General features: G+C 46.1%; 1 protein-coding gene across 1 annotated transcript in view; it reads right to left on the bottom strand.

The window, feature by feature from the left end:
* LOC146839382 (uncharacterized) overlaps positions 1-26,134 on the bottom strand; it is a 42,389-nt gene that overhangs the window by 1,005 nt on the left and 15,250 nt on the right. Inside the window, exons 2-4 of the mRNA XM_085650352.1 lie at positions 11,537-11,703; positions 7,069-7,146; positions 5,116-5,271 (exon numbers count right to left, since the gene is read on the bottom strand). Of these exons, the coding sequence (XP_085506478.1) occupies positions 5,116-5,271; positions 7,069-7,146; positions 11,537-11,703 (401 nt within the window). The remainder of the gene's footprint in view (positions 1-5,115; positions 5,272-7,068; positions 7,147-11,536; positions 11,704-26,134) is intronic.

The following is a 26,134-nucleotide window of genomic DNA, read 5'->3' as shown; positions in this document are numbered from 1 at the left end:
CAAACCTGTACCTCCTCTACACTTTTGACTCCGGCAATGCTTAAACATTGCAAATTACACTTCCTGTTGCAAAGTCATCCTGTGCCCTGGGAACCCCCCCAACTTTTTGCTGAATGGTACTGGTGGTTAGTGACTCTGGACTCTGCCTAACCAGGCCCAGGGCCAGTGCTATGCTAGGGTCAGGTACTTATAAGGAGAATTCTTATAAAAGGTTTTTTATATGCCCTGGGTTTTCACTCCCCACATTGTAGTAAAGTGCTTTGCAAAATTGACGTTTGTGCTAGGAGCACTGTGAAATGAGGATCTGCAATATTTCGATATATTCAGAACCCCAAGGTCTTTCCTAGGGGGTCCAGGGGTGGGTGGGGGGGTCCTGTAGGTATAAGCAGGGTCCTCATAAAACCTAGTTTATAGGCCCTGGTATTGGAGAAATTGTCCAGTTCATTTTTCCATTGCAGATCCCCAGCCCATAGGTTAACATTGGAACAGGTTATGAGTTAATAACTGGAGAAAGAAAAGCCATAAAACTAGGATTAAAGGACTAAGTAGAATGGTAATGATAAATCCAAAAATATCGTTTTTTTAAAAAATGTATTCTAATATGTACAGACAAGAAGTGATAAGACTTTCTTGTCTGTTAGACAAACTTCAGCCCTCTATAGCTCTGCCTTGATTGGTCAGATATAAGTGGGTGCGCCTGGCTGCTTTGAAGAGGTGATAAATGACCCCTGGGGTTAGAAAGCCTCTCGGGGAGGAGAAGTTGCTGGGCCCAGGGTAGGGATAGTAAATAATGCTCTTCAAGGGAAGGGGGAGAAAAGCTAAAGACATCAGTTTCATTTGCAACTCTCTTATTTGAATCAAAGGCAGAGGCTAGGCTTAGGAAAGGAATGAGCAGATGCAAGGGGGAGAGACTATGGAGATTAGCTATTTTAGGGGTGTGTTTAGCCAGCTCTTCTCTCTCTGCAGTAAATTCTGACACATTGAATTTTGGCAGAATTGTGGTTTCTGGGTTAACATTTTTCCACACTTTGAAGGAAGTGGTCATGCTTTGGGGTGCTGCCCTGCGCCTCATTGGACAGGAGTGCCCTCCTGCTTGACCCCAGAGAAAACTGAATAAGTATCTGAGAGTGGCAGTGCCTCTCAGATCTGCTTTTGAAACCTAAGAGAAACAGAAGGGCCCCCACTGAAGAGTCTGATGTACATTCATCACGCCTTTTGCACCATCTGAAACTACAGCCGTTTGTCAAACCTGCTTCAAAAGGACTAACAAGTGGACTCCCTGCAAGCTACAGGTTAACAGAGCTCATCTGGATATCACCACAAAGAATCCCCAGTCTGGAGTACTACCAGTGGATTTGTAAGGATTTTGTCCAAGTGGATTGTGGGAATTGAAGTCTCACACTTTCAAGGACCCTCTTGGAGATTCCAGACCCTTGGACTGTGTGTGGGACACTTTGGACCTACAAGAAGAACTTTAAGGAGGAGTTCTATCAGGATTGAGCCTGCTGGAGGGGGCTGCACGAGTCTGGTGAGTGATCCTCCAGAAATATTGCTAAATGTGAATGTGTCCCTGTCAGAAGCAACGAAATGATCAAAAGTGGCTCTGTTGGTTTCTAAGCACTAGAAAGTGACTAACCTTTAAAAATTCATATTGCTGGTTCCCTACAGTGGATTTTGTTTGTTTTGGTGTCATTTAAAAGATACAAATATTTCCTATTTTTCTAAATTGGTGTTGGATTTTTATTGTGTGTTGTGTTTATTAACTGAATTGGTGTTTTTAAATGCTTTACATACCTGTCTTTGAAGTTAAGCCTGCCTGCTCGCAGCCACATTACCAAGGGTTGAGCATAGGAATAATTTTCTAAGGCCTATTCTGAGCCCTTTATAGTGTCAGTGGTATGATTGCCAGTGGTAATTGCATAACTGCCACTACTAATAATCCTCTTTCCAACACTTCCCATGCATTAACAAATGCTTGCTGTTTTGTGAGGCATATGTTTTGTACATTTAAACAACCATTGACAAATTCAATAGATCTCACTTATTTAAATTAAAACGTTTGCGCCTCTGAAGCATGAGGATGTGTTTTATGAGTGGCTGTGTGAAGTTGGAGTGATCATTGGGGCAATTAGGTGTTTTTACAGTGGAGTGCGGAAAATACAAGGATAAGATTTGATAGTTTAGTGTTAGTGGATGGTTGTCCACTGTCGGAGGATAAGAATGATTGTGTGGTGGTAGAGCAGTTCTGAGCAATGGACTTCAGCACTCTGGGAGTGGTGTGAGTGGGTTGTGATGCTCTGAAGCCTATTGTGGGGGTGTAGTGTTGCGGGTCAGAGTGAATGTTTTGGAGATATTGGTTTATGTTACTGTTACGGTAGTGGAGTGGGAGATGCCACTATACTTCACGTAATTCATTGCATGACAAAAATATTGCATTCACTATACTGACTACCACTGTATGGTTGAGGTAAGTAGATGTGGAGGTAAGAAAATTGTCGACTACCATAGTGACATACAACTAGTCGTAATGTCGTGGTGGTGGTGGTGGTGGTAGGATGGTATGGTGAACACACTTGGAAAGGTAGTGCAGTACTTCTGTACCCTAGACGGGTGAGAGCTAGTGTTGGTTGATGGGTTAATAATGCTGCTCTGCGAAGTGGTAGTGGGGTCAAAGAAGAGAGGTAGTGGGGATTGTCGCAGTGCAGTACTGTGAGAGTGCAGTGCTGGAAAAAATAGTATGATTGTTGGGTGGTGGTTGAAAGTAGTATGATGCTGTGAGGTATTAGTGTAATGATGAGGTTATAGCAGATTAGTTGGCATGAGAGTGTAGCAGTGAGGGTGATTGTGTGTGATGTGGGATGGGATTGCGGGAGAAAGAGCAGTTATGGGAAGTCTGTAAGCAGTGCTTGTGGGTGGCAATGAGTCGGTGTGGGCAGAAGCCAAGTGTTGTTATTGTAGGATGTGAATTATGAGAAGAATCCAACATTTTCGGAATCTACATCTCTATATGAGAACAGGAAGTAACTCGCAAATAGCTGAATGATATGGTGGAACAGAACGGTAGTCAGTGTTTGGAGGGTAGGGGTGATATGAGGTGGAAGTGCTGCTGTGAAGGTAGACGTGCAGTCATGTTGGGTACCATTGATGTGGCTGGAAGTGTTAGTTCGGTGGCAGAAGTTAGATGTGCAGTAATAGGACATAGTAAAGCAGTGGTGGGGGGGTGGCCGGGATCCCTGTCCAGTGGGCTGGCTCTGTTGGTATCATGCACATGGGCTGAACACAGTTCGCCAAACGTTGTTCGCCTGAAACCAACATGACTGCTGCAATTGGCAGGGATATCTCAGTTTGCTGGTTACACACAAATGACACGTTCAGCTGCACTAATTCATTGCACCCCAAGGCTGAGGAGCTGTAGGTCCACTGTTTCATGTCTTTGTTTAGATTCATCAACTCACCTGCCACACTAACTGTTCTTAGGCCTTGATTACAGTGAATCAATGAATTCTTGTAGTTATAAATAATACAGTTCATTGTGCCCTGTTACCTAAGTCTGAAAACAGGTCAGCCGCTATCACTGGCCCCTTCAACCCCTTTGGTAGATATTGAAAAATTTACAAATTGGCATTAAACCCACAAGCCAAGTACCCTAATGCATTTACTCCACTCGACCCTGGTTGCTAAACATTGTTTATTTTGGTAACATTATTGCATACTTATGTTTAATCATTTCTTGCAGTGTTGGGGCAGAGTGTTGGTGAAAGTATTCGACACTTGCCGGACGGCCTCAACTGGACCTCACTGTCAGAAGCAAAATAGCATATGACTGATCCAGCCACAGCCATGTCAGTCTTTCAGTGGGTATCCTATCATGTGAATGATATTTCAGAGGCAAATTTGTCATGTGCCCTCATCCTGCACTAAAGGTCTTTTACAGTCTTCCTGGAATGTAAGAGACCGTTTCTCGGTCCATCCAGCCTGCCACCACAACTGCTGACATGAGATGTACTATTGATAAACGCTGTCCACTTTTCAAAGGTGATCGTCACAGGTGGCTACAGTGCTAACAGGTTGTCCCAGGACACCTTCAGCTAGTGCAGCTGTTTAAGCCAGTGATTCTCTACTATGGGAACATGTTCTACTATGGGAATATGTTGGTTTGTGTTTTTTTTATGACAAGTGCAGGCTCCAAAGTCCAAGCATGCCAATTGCTTTTGGCTAATAAGCCTGAACTGGCTGCCGAAATTGCACGTAACATGGAGCCACTCAGCAGGTGTGTGAGTAACTGCTCCCCACCCCTATCATTCTTTCAGAAGGGCATTAAGGAGAGGCAGTCATACATGCAACAAAAATCAAGGTACCTTATTAGCAAGACAAGTCAGGCAACTATTGCTTAAGTAAATGAATAGACTACTAAAATTAGACTCAAATAACAACTTTGAGCATTTAATTTCCATGCATTCATTTGTGGATTGATTGCTTGTCTGCACATGGAAAGTAAACACACAAAGCGGTCAGATCCAGGTGACTGATAGCTGGCTCGAAAAAAGGATCCAGGCCTGTAACGGTTGTAGAAGTTCAAAAGAAGAGTCACTGACAAAGTAAATGCATTTGCCACTGAACTAAGTAGAGGGGCCATGAGCTCGGTCTTCATTCAGTTTTAGTCACCTAGGCAAGTGAAGCAAAAAACAGTTTCAACGTTTGATATTAGTGGACCACTTAGTCTAGTTAGGATGGTCCAGTCAGTTGAAACTCACAGATGAAACATGCTGTGATGTGCAGGCCACAAATTTGAATCAAAGCCTGACTCGGACGGATTTAGATCTTGGCGGATGGGTTGCTCCATCACAACGCTGACGGATATTCCGTCCGCCAAAATAGAAATTCCATTATATCGTATGGGATTTATATTTTGGTGGAGGGGATATCAGTCGCCCTTGTGACAGAGTAACCAAGAACTAAATCAGACCCTTAGTCTGCTGTCCGTCTGGGATTGAAAAACTGAATGTGATTATAGGGTAACAATAACACCTGCTACTTACTGAGTCAAGATATGGTGGAAGAGTTGCCTCAAGCATTATACAAAAGAGGTTATTTCTTCAAAGTACATATTCTTACCTTCATCTTCCTAAAAGCTGCCAGCAGATTGTCTAGGTAGATGTTGGATATGACCAGCTCACTCCTTATTTTATTGAGGGGAGGGTATGGAAGCAAAGCCTGCTCTACATGCTGGAAGCAGACTTTATATTGACATAGGCGATGCACAACTGTATCCTAAGACATTAGAGAGAGAAAAAAAAGCAAGCAAGAGATCAGCAGAGTCATACAAAGAGCCAGATAGAATACATGAAAGAGGAAAATGCTTCATTTTCAAGCACTCATATCGTCCTCTGTTCTGGTAGGATCGCATATGTATAGCGATTAAAAGCAAAAAGCTAAAGACATACAATTAGGAACCAAATATTGTCAGTGCCAGTCAGAACGTAAATAACTAGCCATTCAGTAGTGATCGGGAATCCTTGTACGAGATATTACGAGAAAGGATTCCAAACTATGTGCACCTGTGGACGGTGAGCAAGAACTGCCTTGTTGACACGTCATATGGAGGGCGTTGTCCTGGGCAGTTGGCTGGACCAGTAAATATTAAGGTGCGCACCCTTTCAGAGCCATTTGAAGCTGTGGGTCGGGTGAGCCCTTGCAGAGTGTGCAGAGTTGTAATAGCAGATAGAGCAAGTGGGAGACAGAGGGAGTGATATTGTGTAATTGAGAGACAAGGCTCATCGTCTAGCCGGAGGCCTTTGTATACAGAGCGTACATCTGAAGATCTCTGGTGAGGAGGGCGTCCAGCCACTAGTGCACCAGGATTGTGAATGGACTGTGGCTGTTTATTTCAACATTTACTGCCAAGAAAATGCTGTGTGAATTAATGCATCAACTGCAGAGATGTGTGTGTTACTTGAAAGACACAGGTTTGTCCAGGCAGTGAGCCCAGGTGGCCTTTTGTTCCATTGAATGAGAGATTTTCATTTGACACCCTTACTACTGTCACAAAGGCTTATATACCCCTTTCTTATTTCATTGACAAACTATGGCTATATGTGGTTTCTCTATCGTCAACCGTGGATAACCGTGCTGCAGGACAGGTTCTTCAGCAAATTACTGCTGAGCAGCTAACTGCTGCACCACCAACAAAAACGTTCACTTAAAAGAAGGCAGCTGGAGCTGCATGCTCATTCTCCCATGGTAGCACAAATCTTTGCTCCAGCGATGCTGTGGTCCGACTGCCTTTTTTTCCAGAGTATTTTTCTGATGTCAATTGGTTTAAGTTAGGCAATACATCCTCCACCATTCCTCGGTTTGCTTTCAATCGTCGTTAATGATCTAGGAGCTGCTCATTTGTATTGAAAGGAAACGCATGGCCCCCAACCCCACGTCCTGGCATGAACAGCGAGTTTTACAATGACGGACAGACAGATCTTAGCACATGAGTAACATGAAGACTTCTATATTCAGCTCATTTCGTTCAGTGCACCCATGAAAATTTGCAGGTATTTTATGGAACCTGCATGTGTATTGTAGACCCAGAATTGTTATATTGTGTGAGGTTGGGCTATTAACTTAGTGCAATGTTTTAAAGGGGTCCAACGCATTAGAAAACTCTCTTCTGTTGACTATAAGGGTTCCCAAATCAATTTACAATGAATGTCTCTGGAAGATGCAAAACAAAGTAAACAGCTGTATCATGGCTGACAAATTCTAATTGTGTATTAAATCTTCTAGATCCACCAGCCATTTCTTCTTTATTTTTGGTTTTTTAATTTTGTGTACTATTTTGTAAATTAGCTAAAGAATTAGATTCACTGAATATCTTGGAATAGATGGTATCTGTTAAAAAAACATAATGAACACGATTCCGGACAGAGCTCCAAGCCACTCTCGCCTGATCTGGAGTATCTTCAGGGTAGCTACATCCACTCTATGGGGAAGCAGGGATACCTGACAAACGGGCACTGTAGTTTGGATTGGGCCAAGGACACAAAGAGAAAGGTGAAACTCTCACCTCCAACTTACCAGCTGTGTGCTCCAATCAACTGAGTTAGTCTCTTCTGGGACACAGACACCCTTCTCACTCCCAGGAATTGCTTCATTCTAAAATCAGAAGTTGGGAAAAAAGAATCAGGGATCTGCCGTCAGAGTTAACATGTACAGAGACAGTGAGGTAGAGAGAAGATTGGGTGAAGGAGGGAAGGCTAATGCATGAGTTGGAATGCACAGGGCAGTGAGAGAGGGAGAGAAGAGGACAACAGGACAGACTTTGAAAGGAAAAGAACCCACAGGGCATTGTGAGGAGACCAGTCTGTAAATGACACATCCCAAATCGCGAGAGTGGCACAGCAGTGTGAAGAAGGCTTCTTAACAGCAGATCTAAGAAGGCAGGATCTAGGAAGACAGTGTGGTTTGGGTGGAACTCGGGGTTGAGAGGGAGTGGGGCGCTACTGGCGAAAAAGAATGAGAAGTAAAAACAGTGCAACAGAGAATGGAAAGGAAGGGCACCAAAGGGCAAGGTGTGAAAGGTTAGAAACCCGCAAGGCAGTGTGAGGAGCAATGTGTGTAAGAAGAACAGCATCTGAAGACAGGGTACCAATGAAAGAAACACAAAGGGTAGAGTCCCAGAGCCTGTTACGGGAGTGAGGAATTCACACCCAACAGTCAAAGGAATGGCCCAAAAAGGCAGCATATCAGAGAACATGACCCACCAAGACATTTAGAAAAGGAAATATGCTAAAAGAGAGAATGGGAAAGAAATGGTCCCCAGAGGGCCTGTTGTGCAAGGAATAATGACCCTATGAGAGGAGCTAAAGAACAAGGATTCGAAAGGGCAGGCTGGAAGAGGAAATGGCCAGCAATGCAGAGTTTGAGAAGATCGACATTTAAAAAATATATATTTAGAGAGTTTTATATAGTGCGAACATGATCCGAGAGTATCAAAGCCATTTACAGATGATCAGGGACAAAAGAGCGTAAGACAAGTAGGTCAAAACGACAACAGGAGTATGCAAGATACATAAGTACACAAGAGGACTGTTTTATCGCAACACCGCAAATACAATATACATGAGCTTATAAAAGCGATAACAAATAAGGGTGTTAAAAACAACCATATGTTCAAAAACAAAACAGGATGTAGCCGCGCCTGTCTGGGGGGGGGAGAAGTCCGTAAAAGAAGGACTAGCAAGCGTGAGAAGGAAGCATCTTAACATGTTCCGCGGGCGTAGTAGGTACATTTCAAGTTCAGAAAGTATTCGTAAGTAGTGCTTTCACTTCTTTTTTGAAAGACACCGTTGAGGGATTCTGTCTGGTTTCTGGAGGCAAGGAGTTCCAGATTCTTGGGGCAATACCAGAGACGGCTCGGTTATAGGTTTTCTTTCTTTGGAATTTTTGTGGTTTAAGCAGCAAGGTGCTGAACTCCTTGAAGATCTGAAAACGCCAGAGAGTTCCAGTTTTCGGGCAAGGTACAAAGGAGTGTTAAGGTGAAGGGCTCTGAGGGTCATGCAAGGAATTTTAAGATGTATCCTTGCCTCAAATGGAAGCCAGTTTAGGGATTTCAGATCTGGAGTGATGAGGTTATTTCTTTTGGATCCTGAGATGAGCCTTGCCGCCAAATTCAGAGAGACTCTAGGCGGAGCCAACTTGTAGCTAGGTAGACCACAGAGAGTTGCACTACCATACTCCAACCTGGAAATGGCTAACGCTTGAACATTAGACTTGAAGTCACCTGGGGGGAGGAAGGGTTTTATCTTTCTTAGGGTGCTCATTTAGAAGTTTGCTCATTTGGAGGCTGAACTGATGTGCTCCTGCATGTTCAAGTCAAGTATTATTCCAAGAGATCTAGTTCAATGATGTGTGGTATACAGTTGGGAAACGTTAGGTGTTTCATATTTGACAATAATGGGAGCCTGTTTAGGTGGCGAGATAAGGAGGAATTCTGTTTTGATGGAGTTTAGATTGAGATGGTTGGAAGTCAGCCAGTGTTGGGTTTTAAGTAGGGTTGATTTGAGCGACTTGATGTCTTCAGGGGAGGAGATTTTCAGGTACAGTTGGGCGTCGTCTGCATACATGTGATAGACAATGTTGGGTGATTTAAGTATTTCCGTTAAAGGCTCCATGAACAGGTTGAAGAGCGTGGGTGAGAGCCCGCGGACCCCTGTAGAACCTCAAGTGTGATCGGAGTAGAATTGAAGAGGGATTGTTTGACTTTAATTCTTTGCGTTCTGTTGTGAAGAAACAAGTCAAACCAGTTTAGCACCGATCCTTATAGACCCATCTTGTTTTCCATTAAGTCAAGGAGGTTGTCGTTTTTGAGCGCATCAGAAGCTAGCGAGAGGTCAAGGAGGATTAGACGGCAAGCTTTGTTCCGATCCAGCATTTTTCGAGCATCATCCACTATGTGAGTGAGGGCTGTTTTAGTACTATGGCCCTAATGAAAACTAGATTGGAATTCTGTGGCTACATAGTTGGACATGGAAACATTTCTCTTGGAGCTTCGACAGAGTTGGAATGTTAGTGAGCAGTTGTTAAAATGCAAGAATTGTTAGGAGAAAACTAAAAGAACTGTATGCCAGTGGGAAGGAGCTCACTGAGCAGAGTGCAGGAGGGAAGCCTCCACATGGTTGGGTGAAGATGGAAAGCCCCCAACCTGGTTGGGTGTAGTAGGCAGGGAACTTACATGGGAGGCTTGAAGGGAGGTCACAGCCATTATAGATGGGGACAGTGAAGACATTTTCTTAGGAAGATGTGAGATATATGCTTCCCAAATGGCAGGTTGGAGACAGGATGTTACTCACTGAGGCTGTGAACAGGTCCCCTAGGGCCGGCTCAGAGATATATACGCTTACTTGGAACAAGGGAGTATACAAGAGTGACGGCTTCCACTGTCAACTGAGCTTGAGCGAAAGGAATGGCAGTCCAGGTGAGGGAGTTACGTCCCCCCCAGGGAACAGTAAGAGCAAGGAGTATGAGTAACTGTGAGGAAACAAAGTTGTCTTCAGCTTGCAAATGAGAATTAACGCTGATGGATTAAATACCTGACGACAAGAGGTTAGCACAGAGTAAGATCAGAAGTGGGACCAGCATTGACTCTTGTGCAGAGGCTGGAGGAAGGGAGAGAGCCTTGCTATAGAGCAATAAAGGAGGAAACCTAGGCCAGTGTAGTACTCTTACCTCCAAGAGAAAGAGAGAAGTGTAGAGTAATTATCATATAGAAAACCGATGAATATAAAAGTGCCAAAACGTTTCATGGATTGGTGTATGATATTTGAAAAAGGCAATGGATATGTCAAAAATGTGACATGCAAGAATGCACAATTCATTCCATAATCAAGATGCAAGATAGACCAGAATGTGAAGTGTAATTAACAATAGGACAATGACAGCAGCTTTAAGAAAAGAGGGAAAATATCAGAAGATGGGTACAAGAGACTGTTTGAGGAAACGAGACTTAGTGGGTTTTACGTAAGATAGAAAAAGTCTACATAAAGAAGCAAAGACAGGCAGGGGCCCAAGGAATTAATGTCAGAGTAGAGTAGATGCCAGGAGCGGCCAGTACAGGTAAGAGTGGTGGGGCGGGGTTGGGGGGTGGGGCTCGACAGATGACGTGGGAAAATGAAACAATTAACTTTCCCTCGTCGTCTGTCGAATCCCCCTCCAACCACCCCCCACTCTTACCTGGACGGGCCGCTCCCAGTAGATGCAAAAGAGCTACTATGCATGGATGAGATCAATTATGGTAGTAACCTAGTGTGAAAATGAAAATCCTGCCGTAGTGTAGCTATAACTGCTGCGTCCATCTTTTTTTGCTTAATGCTAACCAATGCTACAGGTTGTGTCCATCTGTGACATGTAAAACCACACTCGCATGGCTTGTACTGTAGGCAAGAAATGTTTGCATAGCTTGCTCAGCTCCTAAAGTCTACATTCCTGTATCAGTTTGAATGTTTTTTAATACTTCCTTGTGACTTCAGATCCTGCACGTGTGTTTACTATCTTTGCTTTGGTCTCGTCGTCATTAGAGCTCTGTATATGAAAACATATAAATTGGTGCCTTGTCTCTGCTTGGAAAGCTTTTAGGGTCATGGGGTGCTAGGACACCCCCTTATTGCCAGGTTTTGTGTTTCACAGTTTACTCTTTCGTTTGTTAATAAACACTTGAAGACTTCCATGGGTGGATGAGCAGATTTTCTTTAACAATAGGTGATAATGTTTTGTGATGAACGATTGGAGGGGCCTGGGGAATAGAACACGCAGTCTGGGTAGTGTGAAAAGCACAACACGATTTAATAGACACAACACAATGCAGGTGCTCTTCAAAAATAGTTTAATCAAATTAAACAAAAGTTCCTGAGATTGTAGGGATAGGTGAGGTGCAAGTACATCTTGTGTAGGGTGATGGCAGCTAAAACAACAACAAAATGCTCTGCTCAGCGTTCTTCTTTGCGGCAGAACAGTCTCCTAAGACAATCGCGCAGATCGATGCACATACCTGGAATAAGAACTGAAGTTCATGCAGGCTGCTTTTCAAGTGCTGGGAGCTCTTCCGGGCCAGGTTTGTCTCTTCATAACACATGGGTCGTGGTGTCCGTGGCAAACAGATAGTCATCGTCCAGAGAGAGGTGAAAATGTGGCATAGAAAGGAGATATCTCTACATCCTGTGAAAAAAGTGGGGAAAAGGAAGCCACTCAGATCAGTGCTTAAATAGCTAGGACTTTCTAGACCTGATATTTTTGCTAGTTTTCAGCTAACACAAATCGCTTGCGCCATGCATTTATCAAACTGTTTTAAACAACTAATACCAACACATATGCGATTGTTGCATAAGTGGTGAAATGCTGGTTATGGGGAAATGAAGAAAGACCACAGAGGCAGTGCTGGAACGAAGGTTTGAAAGGAAGACAGTTCATGCAGTATCCATGTTTAACTTTGGATATGTTTAAAATGTGTTTCTTTATGGTGTACTTGTGTTTACGTTAGACGAGAAGAGACTGGAGTGCAATTGGATTGTGGAGTCAAAGCTAACTGAGCTGAGTTAATACAGGAGAAACTTGCACTCATAACCATCTGACAAGGAAAGCTGAACTCTAAGTCGAGCCCTCTTTGTTTCTGAAAGTATCATAGGTACCCTTCTGATTCTGTCAGAAGAGGTGGTTGTGCATCATGCCTGTCAGTGCATAGATGCTTAGCTGAGGGGAGTGCAAAAATTCCGCTCTGCTGGCGGAGTTCACAGAGTTTTGCCCACTCCGCGCTACACGAGTGTCGCGGAGTTCCAGCAAAACGCCACCAAAGGCCACGTGGCGGAGTTTTTTCTTGAGCGCAGCTCGCCAACCTTAAGTTTGCGAGTACGAGTAAAAATTTGCGTCCCGTAGCACAATTTTTAGGGTCCTAGAACGCCTCCCAGTGAGATTTTCTCAAGCGGGCAGTTGCACTAGGCCACGACCATCCACATTGAGGAAGCTGCTGCTTGAGTAGAAAATCTACTTGAGTGGCAGAAAGAACTTGCGTGCCACATGGTGCCCTTTACACTGATTTTACAGCACAGAACAAGCTCCCTGCACCAAACAATCAGTGCGAGCAGCGCGACATGCTGGATTCCGCCCGCTTGCAGAACTCTACGGAATCTCATAGAGTTGGTATGTAATTCCACGGAATTCCACTGAGTAAATCTCCGCGAGCACCGCCCACCCATGAGGTCTAGAGATGTTGACTTTATTATTGTCAGACACTGGGCAGTGGGGGGGGGGCACAGTGCATAACTGGTCTACTGTGGTAGTTGAAGTAGTTTGCCACTGGTGTCCTGGTGCAGGTCCTACTATGGCTTTGCAAGCTGGGCCAAGTTCAACGCTTACCTCACTTTACCATCCTAGTAGGGAAGGTGAATATTCACATCCTTCTCATGGAGGTAGTGTGGGGGGCTAGAACTCAAAACTGGACAGTCACCCAACTAACACAATAAAGTATTGCCAAGCCCAATGCCGATCTTTTAAGCAAAAGAAAGATCTTTAATCACACCGGGGTGTGAAATTCAATAAAATATCTACTTGTCCATGTGGCAGGTTGCTTCATAAATCTGCTTATTCTGTAACAAAATCCACTTGTTTCTTTTGTGCCATGTAATGCGGCGACAAAATACAGCAGCAATCTCATTATAAAGAAGCTCTGATATAGCCTGTCTGAATCTGCCAGGGTTTGAATACTAGCAATTCCCTTATGTTGCTATGTTTCTGCATGTCTACATACTGGAGCTGAAGGTAGTGGTAAGCGATAGTTCCATGCTTGGAATGCCCTTTTGAGTGTGTGCAAACCTACTAACTTGCATACTTTAAGGATTTTCACCAACTCTTCTCTAATCCTTTCCCATACTGAGAAAGGTTGGAAATTTACTCCTGAAAGTGGCAGACGTAAAACTTCTTCCAGGGTTGAGAAAAAAGTGTTTGGAGGAAAAGCGAACTTGGATACACCCAGATTTTCACATGAGCAAATCTACACATGCATAGTTGCTCATGTTGAAATGCAATTCACAAATATTTTCTAGGAGTACTATTTCTTGGCTTACTTCTGTCAATTCTTGTGAATTCACAGAAACCATATATATGCACTTATTGCAAGGATATATAACATGGGTGCACTTTTGATACTTTTTAATAATTGGGTCTCTATTTAGGCCTTTTGTGTTTATTAAAATCCTGTCTGTATCTCTCTCTCTCTCTGTATTGGCTAGCTTCACTGTGAGTGACAGTATTCTGCTCTTTCACAAGGAGCATAATGGCACACAAAGTAGTTTTGTTCAGTGCCCGGAACTGCTGTGGCAATGTGCGCTTTTTGGAACCAAAAACAATTTTTGCTTTTGCCAATGTTTGTTAGAATGGTGAGGGCCCACACCGATAAGGTTTTACAAAAACCATGCCTAAACAGGTCATGCATTGACAAAACCAAAACGCTGCCCACCAATTTCAGACCTACTGGCTTTCCCAATGTTTGTTTATTTTTTTTCTCATTAAACTGGTTACACTGATTTTCACTTAAGAATATTTTTGGGAAATGCTAGCATACATCAACATGTTACTAAATGATGCTGCAAAGATATGTTACCTAAAATCTTACAGTAGTTAAGCTAATTTTTTTTTTTCTCCTACTCGCATTTTTTTGTGAACATTTTATTTTGGAAGCAAAGAATCATCACTCTTGCTTTCAAGCTTCTGCAAATATTTGTATATAATCAGAGTGCATTCTGGGAGCATTATACATAGCCTCATATTACTAAACTTTGAAAACGTTTGTACACATTTATACTGGAACCACTGTCAGTAGTGCAGTCCGAACTTACAACATTTACTTTGAGTGCTCACCCTAATAATAAAGGCTATATAAATATTAATAAATCATAAATGCAAGTTTGATAGCTTTAACACATGGACACACATATTACCTTAACTGTAGACAATGCCTTTCCCTGATCCATAATGTGGTACTTTAACTGGCAGACAAAGTGTTGGTGCTGCAGGGGGTTGGGCCCACTTGTCCCAAGGACAAAATACACATGAAAACGTGTTGGCCTTGACCTAAAAAAATATGTCCTGGTTGTCAGGCTATAGGAATTTCACATCACTATCACACAGAAGTACTAAATAGTACACATTTTCAAAGGTGATCCAGTTACAGGGCTGCATATCCATACAGAACCAGAGCGCTTTGGAACAAGAAGGATATAAGGGTTACAGCGCATTACATTACTAGTAATTATACTCAAATGATTACTTTAGTGGTTGTGTGCAGGAGTAACCACAAGAAACAGCTATAGCAATTTGGCCGAGGAAATACACAGTTGCTGCATCAATTTAGTTGGTGGGGTCAACTAACGAAGGCAGGTCAGATCCCCTTGGAGCGATTACATAAGTCTGGTCAAGGATGAATTACCCAAGATATCTGTCAAAAAGGAGGAGCTTGTGGTCTTTTTGAAGGTTACTAAGCAGGTGGTTAGATGGAGGCAAAGGGTTACAGATTCCAGTGTCACTCCCAAAGAAAGACTGGTTCATGTATCGTTCTTGACTGAAGGTGGAATTGGACATTTCTGGAACCCCTATTTGCTCCGGAGATTTTCGTTTTTTTTATTTAAATAGGATGGTGAGGAGGAGTGCAGCGCTCTGTGGGTAATGCAAGCAATTTCTAATTGAGCCTGTGCTTCTATGGGTAGCCAGTGGAGGGTCTGGTGGCTCAGTGGACTAATGCGTACACTGCAGGGACCTGTGTTCGACCTTATGGTCACACGTTCAAATCCCAGCGGGTCCACTCAGCTTTCCATCTGTCTGAGGTCGATAAAATAAGTACAATTGAGTTGGGTAACAATAAACATCTTTTATTCAGCGCCAAGAAACCTCTGGGTGAACGTGCGCTTTACAAACACACATGTTGTGTTAGGAGGGCTGGGGAAATGTGGTCAGATCTTTTGAGATCTAAAACGAAGCATGCTGCAGCATGCAGAGTTGCTCTCAGTGGGCCTAGGTGAACTTTGAGTATGACTGAAAGAAGGGCAATTCCATAGTATATTCTAGAGAGAATGAGCGACTGCACCACTATTTTGAGGTCTTGTCTCGGAATCAATTGTCTGATGCCCCAAAGCTGCCTACGTTGGAGTTGTGCGCTTTTGGCCATGGCTGCGATGTGGCTGTAAAGATTGAGATGATTATCAAGGGTGATCCTGAGTGATCTGGCACTCTGCTCAATGGCATGGCAACCATCCAGGGCAGGAAGGTTAGCCATCTATTCTTGTACTGGTGTTTTGCTGTCAAAGGTGAGATCAAAAATAAATTCTGTTTTAGTTGGGTTGAGTTTTAAATGGTGGTTGGACATTGACTTTTGAATCTTTAAGAGAGTTTTTGAAAGTAGGGTAATGTCTTCCAGGGAAGAGATTTTCAAGTATGGTTTTAGTGCATTGCATGGTAGAGTCTCAACCATTTCAATGGAGTCATCGATAGGCAGTGAAGTATTAATTTCTAACTTTTTTATCACAGAAATCCACGAAGTTGTTGCAATGGGCCTCTGATGACTTAGGAGCCGAAGTGGTGGAGGGATTAGTAGTCTTTGCAGTGACCTTAAACATGCGCTTTAGTCTATTCTTTGCTGAATCAAGAGGGCTCTGATATTGGAGGATTTGGCTCTGAGGATGTGATCTTTGTAATGTTTTCTCGCTTCGCGTAGCTTAGTCAAACTCAGGTGAGATGGTGCATTTCTCCTTTCATTCTCTCACTTTCTGATCAGCTCTCTTCCTTCATATAGCTCTTTAGAGCACCAGGGCCTAGAGGATTTAGGTCTGGATAATTAGCATGTCAGGGGTGCACATTTGTCGAAAAGGGATTTCATGCAGGAGTTTTACTTTTCGGTGGCCTCGTTACCGTCCATGTGAGGTGTAATCGAAATTAGAGTGGGAAGGGCTATTGCGGCCTTGGCTTCTGTGTCAAGGTTGAATGTGTCCCTGAACTATATTTTCTCTTTCAATGTCTTTAGGTTGGGGGAGTTGGTTATTATCAAATCCAGAATGGTGTCTTTATCATGTGTGGGTTTATGGCAGTGTTGTTGGAGATCATTCACAATGAGAAAGAATGTGAAAGTACCTTTGTGTCCCCTTTGGTGTCTGTTTAATCCCCCCTTTTCTCTCTTATGTAACTTGTAAATGTAAATGTCCAGTATTTGTAAAGCGCAAACAATTACCCGAAGGTGTCAAGGTGCTGGGGGCCGTTGGGAAGATTAAGCGAGAGATTGCCCAGAGTCACATGGTGCTGGGCTTATCTGCCCCGGCGCTGGGGATCGGACCGTGAGCCCCTGGGTTCCGGAGTCAGTCACCCTGGCCGCTGCTCCACACCTCTTCCCTTGGACAAAGATATGGGTATAGGCTACGCACAGGTGCAGATCCCTAACGAATATTCCCAAGACTGGCTAGTAGGTGAGTTTAATTTTATTTTGGCCCAGCAAGTCTTTGTTGGCAAAGGTTACTATTAGCAGCAACAATTTTCCTTTGCTTGCATTTAGGCACAGTCTCTGTGTCCGTGCAGATACAGTACTGTGCTTGCTGTTCAGTAAAACTGGTGAGTCCTAGACGTGGAATGGTGCGATTGGTGTTTTCAGACTTTTGAGATTTGGTGCCAGGGTGGGAGACCATGGACAGCAGTCAAGCCCTTTTCAGGATTACTGGAACTGAGCAACACGATTGGAAAGCTTGGTGGGAGTTGCAGCTTTTGGCCAACACAGGTGTGCGTTTGTCTTTTGTATTTGTGACTTGGGGGCCGATGCAGGCAGGTGCTCGTCTTCTGCAGTTGCAGCCCTAGTGGCTGGTGTAGGCGGTTGTTCATCTTTGGCATTTGCAGCGTTAGAGACCAATGCAGCAGATGCTCATCTTTGGCAGTTGTGGCACCTGGAGGCTGATGCAGTAGCTCCTTTTGGGTAGATACCTTGAGTGGCAGTGATAGAACCAGACCCTTGGGGTTCAGCCGCACAATAAAAACTGAATGAATTCTTCTTTATATAGCCCGCTGTCAGAGCTACAATAGGGGACCAAACGACCATGCAGACTTCGGGTTAGTGCTGGATTTGCTTCCTCTCAGAAGTCAGCTGCTGCTGGGTGCCCTACTGCCCAGGCTTCTCCTCCTAGATAGTCTCTACCTCCTGCAGAGCCTGGGAATCTCCACCCTTCCTTGAGGAGGCAGGCTTCTAGATGCTTAGGCAGCCCCTAAGCTTCTCCAGCAAGTTGCAGACTTCAGGTGTTTTTTCTTTGACCTCTGTGAGACTAACTGTGAGACTCCAGGCCTGGTCCCACAGCAGTCCCCTGAGTTCTCTGGAAAGCAATTATTTTCTTAGTCATTAAAGACTTGGAACTGGAATCAAGTAGAGTGGTTTGCATTCCACTTTCATACATATTTTTCTAGACGGGATGTGTAATTTTTGGGCTGCTCCTCACATAAAGCCTATGTGTAGAATGATGCTTTACACAGCTGGTAGGACTATGGCTGTCTCCATGCAGGAGTATCCAAACCCTTGGGAGAATGAAGTGTGAGGTGTGAGCTCTCTACATCTGGCTGTTGGGGCTGCTGATCCGTCGAAGGTGCGAAGGTTCAGTCAAAGAGCCAGGTCCTTCCTGAACTGAGGCAGTGACGGTGATTGTCTGAGGTAGCGAGGTAGGGTGTTCCTGGTCGTTGTTGGAAGGTAGGAGAAGGATCTTTCTCCGGCTGTGGTCCTGCAGATGCATGAGACAGTAGGCAGGGCCAGTCGAGTTGAGCGGAGGTCTCTGGTGGGTGCGTGTAATGCGAGGCGGTGGTTGAGGTACACAGGTCCCGCATCATGTAGGGCTTTGTAGGTGTTTGTGAGGAGCTTGAAGGTGATAATTTTGTTGACTGGTAGCCAGTGAAGGTCTCTCAGGTGGCCAGTGATGTGGCTGCGGTGCGGGATGTTGAGGATGAGCCTAGTGGCGGTGTTCTGAATGTTCTTTCATTTCTTGAGGAGTGTCTGGGTGATGCCGGTGTAGAGTCCGTTGCCGTAGTCGAGTCTGCTGCCGATGAGTGCATGGGTGATCATCTTTCTGGACTCGGTGGGAATCCATTTGAAGATATTTTGGAGCAGGCGTGACATGTGGAGCATGATGATTCAACGGCGTTGATTTGGCGGTTCATGGTGAGCACAGAGTCCAGGATGATGCTTAGGTTTCGTGTGTGGTCTGTGGGTGTGGGGGCATTCCAAGTGCTGCGGGCTACCAGGAGTCATCCCAGGCAGAGGGGGTGGAGCTCAGGATGAGGACTTCGGTCTTCTCTGAGTTAAGCTTGAGGCAGCTCTTGTTCATCCTGGTGGTGACAGCCTTTATTACGTCATGGAAATTGTTCTTGGCGACTGTGGGTGAGGGAGAGAATTAGCTTGGTGTAATTGGCATAAGAGGCGATGTCGAGCCTGCAGTTCCTGACGATGGCTGCGAGCAGGGCCATGTAAATGTTGAAGAGGATGGGGCTCAGGACGGAGCCCTGAGGCACTCCGCAGCTGATCTCTGTGGATACCGAATGGAACGGTGGTAGTCGGACTCTCTGTGTTCGGCCAGTGAAGAAGGAGCGGATCCATTCCAGGGCTTTGTCATGGATACCAGCGTCATTGAGTCTTGTGCATAGGGTGCGGTGGGAGACGGTATCGAAGGTGGCCGAGAAGTCCAGGAGGATGAGGGCTGGGGTTTCGCCTCGGCCTAAGAGGGTGTGGACGTTGTGCGTGGCAGCGAGGAGGGCAGTCTCTGTGCTGTGGTAGCTTCGGAAGCTGGATTAAGATCGTTCAGGATGGGGAGCAGCAAGATGAGTCTGAAGTTCTTGAGGTCCATGGGGTCGGCAGCAAGAGCTTTATCTCTGCATGTTTTCAGTCTTCCAGGAAGGTTGCGAAGTTAATGGAGCAGTCAATGGTGCGGCAGAGTTAGGGGGCGATAGAGGTGCCGGCTCTGTTGAAGAGGTGGTTCAGGCAGGGGTCAGCGAAGCGGATGCCACTCCTGATCTTGAGGTTGTCGTCAGCAGTGAGGGAAACTCAGCTGGGCAGGGTCTGCTGCGATCCGGAGTCGTTGGTTGCAATGGTTGTGGGTGGGGTGGGAGGGTCTTGGCTGTCAATGCAATCAAAGCTGTCACAGATCTCCTTGATCTTGCGGTGGAAGCGGTGCCGAGGTTGTTACAGGGGTCTTTGGAGGGTGGGAAATCTCCTGTTTCTGTGCTGGGTTTGGCGAATTCTTTGACCATGACGAGGACTTCTCTGCTATTGAGTGCGTTGTTGTTGATCTTTTCTTCTAGGGCCGCTTTCTTTGTTGTTCTAATGAGTTGCTGGTGTTTGGTGACTGCAGTTTTGCAGGCTGCGTGGTCTCCCAGGTTCTTGCTGTTTCCCCATCTCTTCTCGAGCCATCTGCAGGTGATTCTGGTCTCATGAAGGGTGGGAGAGAACCAGCTGGCTTTCTTGGGGTGTCGCTTGCCTGAGGCTTTCTTGAGGGGAGCCAGTGTGTCCGCGAAGTCAGAGATCCATCGGTGGAGGTTGCTTGCTGAGTATCAGCGTTGGTGGATGTCAGAGGTGGGTTTTTGCTGAGGTAGTTAGTGAGCTGTTCTTCAGTGACCTTGTTCAAACTTCTGCAAGGGTAGCGGTGGGTGTGGTGGTGTACGGTGGGTTTGATGAAGAAGTGAACGCAGCAGTGGTTGATCCAGAGGGGCTCCGAGTTGTGCCTGAAGGTGATGTTGCTGGTGGAGAAGATGGGGTCGAGTGTGTGTCCTGCTGAGTGGGTTGGGGAGGTGGTCAGTCCAGTGGTGGCAAGGTGCTCCAGCTGGGGCAAAGTATTCTTGTCTGGGCTGTCCAGGTGAAAGTTGAAGTCGCCAAGGAGGATGTAGTCTGTGGAGGCGGGTGCATGGGGTGCGATGAAGTCGATGATGGAGTCGCTGAAGGGTGGGTGAAGTCCAGCGGGTCTATATATGAGGGTGCCTCAGAGGATGTTGTTCAAGTTGGTCTGGACCCAAAAGTGGAGGTGCTCCATGTTGGTCGAGTGGTCTTCCAGGTGGGTGGTAAGGCCAGGGCCAGACTGGCCGTAGCGGGCACCGGGCATTTCCCTGCTTGGCCGCCAAGGTGGGGACCGGTTTTGGGCCCCAGGGGGGTCGTTTTTGTTACTGAGGCCGGCAATATTGACCCCCTGTAACAAAATAGGGCGAAACCTGCCCTAGCTAATAGCTCGGCCGCAATCCCCCTCCTTCCCCCAGGGGAGCCGGCCGAGCAGTTTGCCAGGGACAGTTTTGGTTCCCAGTCTGGCCCTGGGTTAGGTGAAGTGTGCTTTTGTGTACGATGGCCATACCTCTACCCGGTTTGTTGATGCGGTCCTTGTGGATGATCGTGTACCCGTCGGGGATGGCTGTGGTGATGTCCGGGCAGAGGTGGAGTTCATCCAGGTGTCCGTGAGGAAGGCGATGTTGGGGAGGGTGGAGTTATGTAGTTCCCAGATTTCCGGCGTGTTTGTGGAGGGAGCGCGTGGAAACAGCTGAGGTAGTTGGGTCCGTTATATGTTGGTCATGCGGCAGATGGGGCTGGTGTGCATTGGCAGGCAAAGGTGCATCTGCAGTTTTCGCAGGAGAAAGGGCCCTGGGTATCATTCGGCAATGCCCGGTGGCAGGAGGGGAGAGCGTCTGTTGTTGAGGGTGTGGAGGGTGCGTCATAGTGTCGTATGGTTAGAAATCCAGGGTCCATGGGGCTGGGCGCAGACGAGCGCTGTCAGGCTTGTCTTTGGCGTGCCTTCAGTGCAGCCGCACAGCGGCCACAATTAAGTAACTTGAGGAGGAGGGCTGGACAGCTGGGAGGGGGGAAAGTGGGAAGCAGGGCTGGAGGGGGCGGGGCCACAGAGGAAGAGCAGCAGCTAGGGCAACGGCGGGAAGCCGCAAAAAGTGAAAAATGAAAAGTAAAAATTGAAAAGAGCACAATACAGAGAGAGGGAAACAAGGAAAAAAGCTGGGGGCAAGGAGACGAGGGGACCAGGAGGAGGAGGACTACATCCCCCAGCCTCCCTAGCGGCATAGTGTGTTGCTTCCAACGCCCACGGGACCCTCAGCGCCAGGAAGCACCTATAAAATCAAACAGGGGCTCCCAAAGCGCGGGAAGCCCATTTTACCTGCCGTGACCTGTGCTGTTCGCCCCTCGCTGGGGGCAAGGAGACGAGGAGACTGGGAGACTGGGAGGAGGAGGACTACATCCCCCAGCCTCTCTAGCGGCATAGTGTGTTGCCGCCAACGGCCACGGGACCCTCAGCGCCAGGAAGCACCTATAAAATCAAACGGGCTCCCAAAGCGCTGGAAACCCATTTTACCTGCCGTGACCTGTGCTGTTCGCCCCTCACTGGGGGCAAGGAGGCGAGGAGACCGGGAGGAGGAGGACTACATCCCTTAGCCTCCCTAGCGGCATAGTGTGTTGCCCCCAATGCCCACGGGACCCTCAGCACCAGGAGGTGCCTATAAAATCAAACAGAGGCTCACGCAGTGTGGGACGCGCGCGAGCGTCACCGGGCCAAGGGCAGGCCCTTCTGCGGCCGTAAGCGATAGGAAGAGGCAGGCCAGGGCCACCCCTCCTGGTTCCATCCTGCTGTGTTCGCTTCCACGGGTAGGACTCCTGAACCACAGACCTTGCATTGCCTCAACGCCTGGAACTGGCATCTATCTATGCACCCCCATGTAACCAACACAGCCATACGTCAATAACTGTTTATGATTGCACTGGACAAAAAAAGGGGGTAAACTCATTGTGGGACTTCCAGTTTGTTTGGCTTCTCTCTTTCTTCTCCTTCTATCGCCAGAACACTTGGGCTTTGTATGCACATACTCGAAGAGACTTGGGGCTTGATTGTGATATTTAATCGCCACACGATTATCATAGAATTGTCCGCCTACAATTGGACTACTTTATAAGCCCTACTTAGATCTAGAGTGTAGTATAGTTACATGCTTGCTGGTCACCAAACATTAGCTTGTCCTCCTCTTTATTTGGGTTATCTTCAATCTTTCTTTTTCAATATCCGTAGGCCTGCTTTGTGGTGGTTTTAGTGGCGTAGCAGGGGTCTAGGCTGAACCAGGTTGTATAATGGGGAAGCATACATGCCCGCCAAAGCCTAAAGCTACCACTTTACCCTCACTGCCACCAACCTCGATTGATAGGATTCTACAGAAAGCTGTAGGGGTGTTTAACACAGAAATAGAGCTCACGGAGAGGCATCTGTCACTTACTCCTGACTTATGTATTTCCGTGTCCGATTTATCCACTCCACAAACTGCTACTCAAGTCCCTGTAGTTGAACCATCCTCACCACCACCCCTAGAAGTCCCACCAAAAAAGTAGCATGTAGAGGCAGGAATACTACCAGCATCCCAAAGATTGGGATGCAAAAACAAGCACATGAGGCGGGACCCAAAAGAAAGAAAAAGTGTGAGGATCCATTATCTAGTATAGAGGAGAGCGAGAAGCAGGATCAAAAGACAAGTGGCCCGCCGCTCACTAGAGTAGACACGGACTATCCTACTTGGGCACTGAATCTGTTGACTGAACTGCAGAATCAACTAAGAGCTATTGTAAGGGAAGAACTGCCCCCCCCCCCCTATTTAATCGCCTAGATAAACTGATGACATTGGGGGAAAGTAGGCAAACAAATTTGAATATAAACATCACTCGTGCAACAGCAAGGGGGACTGACTCTGGCTCCCAGGTGGACACTCTAAACCTAATATCTCCGGGCGGGTTGGGTGTACAGATCAATGTAGATCCCACCACAACGCAAGAGATAAGGTTTTCGAATGCCAATAATCACCAGGCAGGCACGAGCACCAATTGTGAGGCTGGCAGTAAAAATGTAGTACCCTCAAAGAGGGACATGGATAAAAACACCCCCCTTTTAAATGGGCATATTGGGACTTTGAGCAGGCGAGTGAGGGAAGAATGCACTGTTAATAGGCCTGGAATGGCGAATCTACCGACCATAAATTTACCTCCTGCCTGTTCCCCGTATGTAATTATACTGGCAGGAATCCCCAAAATCAAAAATGACCAGAGGAAAACACAACTTGACGTCAGAAATAAATGCCTGTTTTGGCTAGCAAGACACAGGCCGTTTGACCAGGGCAGGGAAAATTCTAATGGCCCATAGAGTAGGCTGGGTGGGAAATCGACAAAAATCAGTGCAAGGGGATTGTGTAAACCTTAAAAATACCCAAATTGTGAGTGATTTACTTAACCAGTCAATACGCTATCAGGACTCACCAACAGGAATTAGGCTTTTTCCATTGGACTTTTTTTTAAATCCAACACCAAATGCCACTTAGGGCCCTTACTACCTCTAACACACCAAGATGGCCACTAAGCTCTCCAACTGAAGGCAGATGGGAGCCCCCCCCCCCTCCCCCCCCACCACCAGGCCCTTACTATTTAATATACAAGTAAACAACAGATATTTAGTTCTGGAGGAGGTAGATTGACAAGTGGCGACCCCGACTTCAGATGGGAAACCAGGAAGGCAATGGCTAGATATGGAATTAGACGAGTGTAGCGGGGATGTTCCTACCCAGACATCAAGTTGTGGGCAGGGGGTAACAACCAAGTACAAGCAATTAGACATATCCCATACCATTGGATTAGAAGGCGCTGGGGCACAAACGTCAAGAACACCTGTTGCTCCACTACTCGCCCCCTTCTAGCAAAGTTTCCAGAGAAGGTTTGTGTGTGAGATTATCAGATAACCACTCCACTAATCAAATGAGGGATACCCACATTTTTAGTACAAGCACACTTGAGTGCCCCGCTGGGAAAAGAGTGCAAGGTAACACATTGAGGAACCAAACTCAATAGGGCGCTGTATAAAGATAGCATCCAGCAAGCAAAAAACAACTGGGAATTGGACAGATGGGAAAACTCTTAAATCTGCGTTATCCAATAAAGACTTGAATACCTTCTGGACAATAGTTAGTTCAGGTGACACTGAAGGAAAGCCAGCCTTTGAGCCGAACATATCATCTGAAGCATGGGAGAATAATTTCCAGGCCCTATATACTAATATGGAAGCCGTGACTGTAAATGTCGAACCTCCAATAACAATCCCTGACTCTGCCCAGGAGACGGCCACAGGGATTACCATGTCCGAAGTGCTAAATGCAATCAATAAGCTTCCTTGTAACAAAGCACCGGGCCTAGACAAATTACTCAGGGACCTTTTTCAGGGGGAAACGAAAATTTGGGGACCATATTTATGGGCCTTATTCAATGCCATCATGAATGGCATGGACCCACCTGATACTTGGCTTGGGGCAGAAATAGTCCCAGTCCTCAAAAAGGCTCACCTCTTCTACCTACCAATTACAGGCCGATCAGTTTGATTGATGTTACCCAGAAACTCTTCGCATGGGTACTTCTTGATTGCCTTCAGGCGTGGATGGAAGAACAAGAGATTCTGAGCCTCTATCAAGCCGGCTTCAGAAAAATAATTTCTACCGTCGACCAGATATTCAGACTCCAACTTCTCTTCTGGAAAACGGTGACAATACAATGTGATGAATATAGGATTAAGAATTTACTTATCCCAGTACGAGGGAGGGCAGTTACAAAGAAGTTGTACCTTTGGTGGGATAATCCTAGCCTCCGAGTCCTTAATAGAATTGAAACTCTCTGTTACGATAGCTAGGAAATGTTTCATTCTATGTCAGGACCGGAGGCGAGAATTATGCTCGTTTAAAGCTTACTCACCACCCCGTGAGTCATTTCAATCACCGGTTTAAAGTAAAACCGTTTGAAAGTAGAGTCTGAAGACCAGTCTGCTGCGTTCAGAATGTCTTCCAGACGAGCTCCCAGGGTAAAGGCTTTAGAGGCCATTGTCCCTCTGGTAGAGTGGGTGCCGAAGGCCCGTAAGTCGATGCCGGCCTCCTGCATCACACATCTCACCCAACGGGTGATAGTTGGGGAAGAAACAGCTTTGTGAGGTTTCTTGATGGCAATGAGCAGTTGGCGCTCTCCTGGGGGACTGAACTCCGACATTTCCTCATAAGCTTTGAAGCCCGCTGTGGTTTTCCCCATACAGGGCTAATCCTTAGCCCTGGCTGTCGCCTAAACTATGTTGTTTGCTTTCAGCAGGAGACTCCAACAAACAGGATTCATGAAGCGTCTATGCTGGCTGATCTCGAGCGACGAAAGAGGGGTAATGAAGAGTAACAGAGGACTATGACGTGCCTGGAGCCTCACGATTGGTGGAAAACCTTGGACACTCTATCCATATACTCTCTATTGTTTAACTTCGTGTTTTCCCAATGTTCCATGGGAATGTTAGTTTTTTGCGGATGACTTTAAATGGCTGCTATTCAATAAAGTGAAGAAAGAATAGCATAATATTTGTTGGTTTGCTGGTCACTGGAAAGCTGGTCTTTTTCCTTGCTTGGGACCGCTGACTTCAAAGGACGCTGAACCTGGGGAGGCCGTTGTGGACCATCGCGACCCGGGACTGCGAGGACCAGGGTGCTCGCTGCTGCGTGGACCCAGCACACCTGTGTCCTCTTCCCGGCTCCGCCCCAATTAAGTTCTTTACCTCTC

Source organism: Triturus cristatus, chromosome 4_1 (assembly GCF_964204655.1).
Source record: "Triturus cristatus chromosome 4_1, aTriCri1.1, whole genome shotgun sequence".
Taxonomy (NCBI): domain Eukaryota; kingdom Metazoa; phylum Chordata; class Amphibia; order Caudata; family Salamandridae; genus Triturus; species Triturus cristatus.
This window is presented reverse-complemented; position numbering and strand designations above follow the sequence as displayed.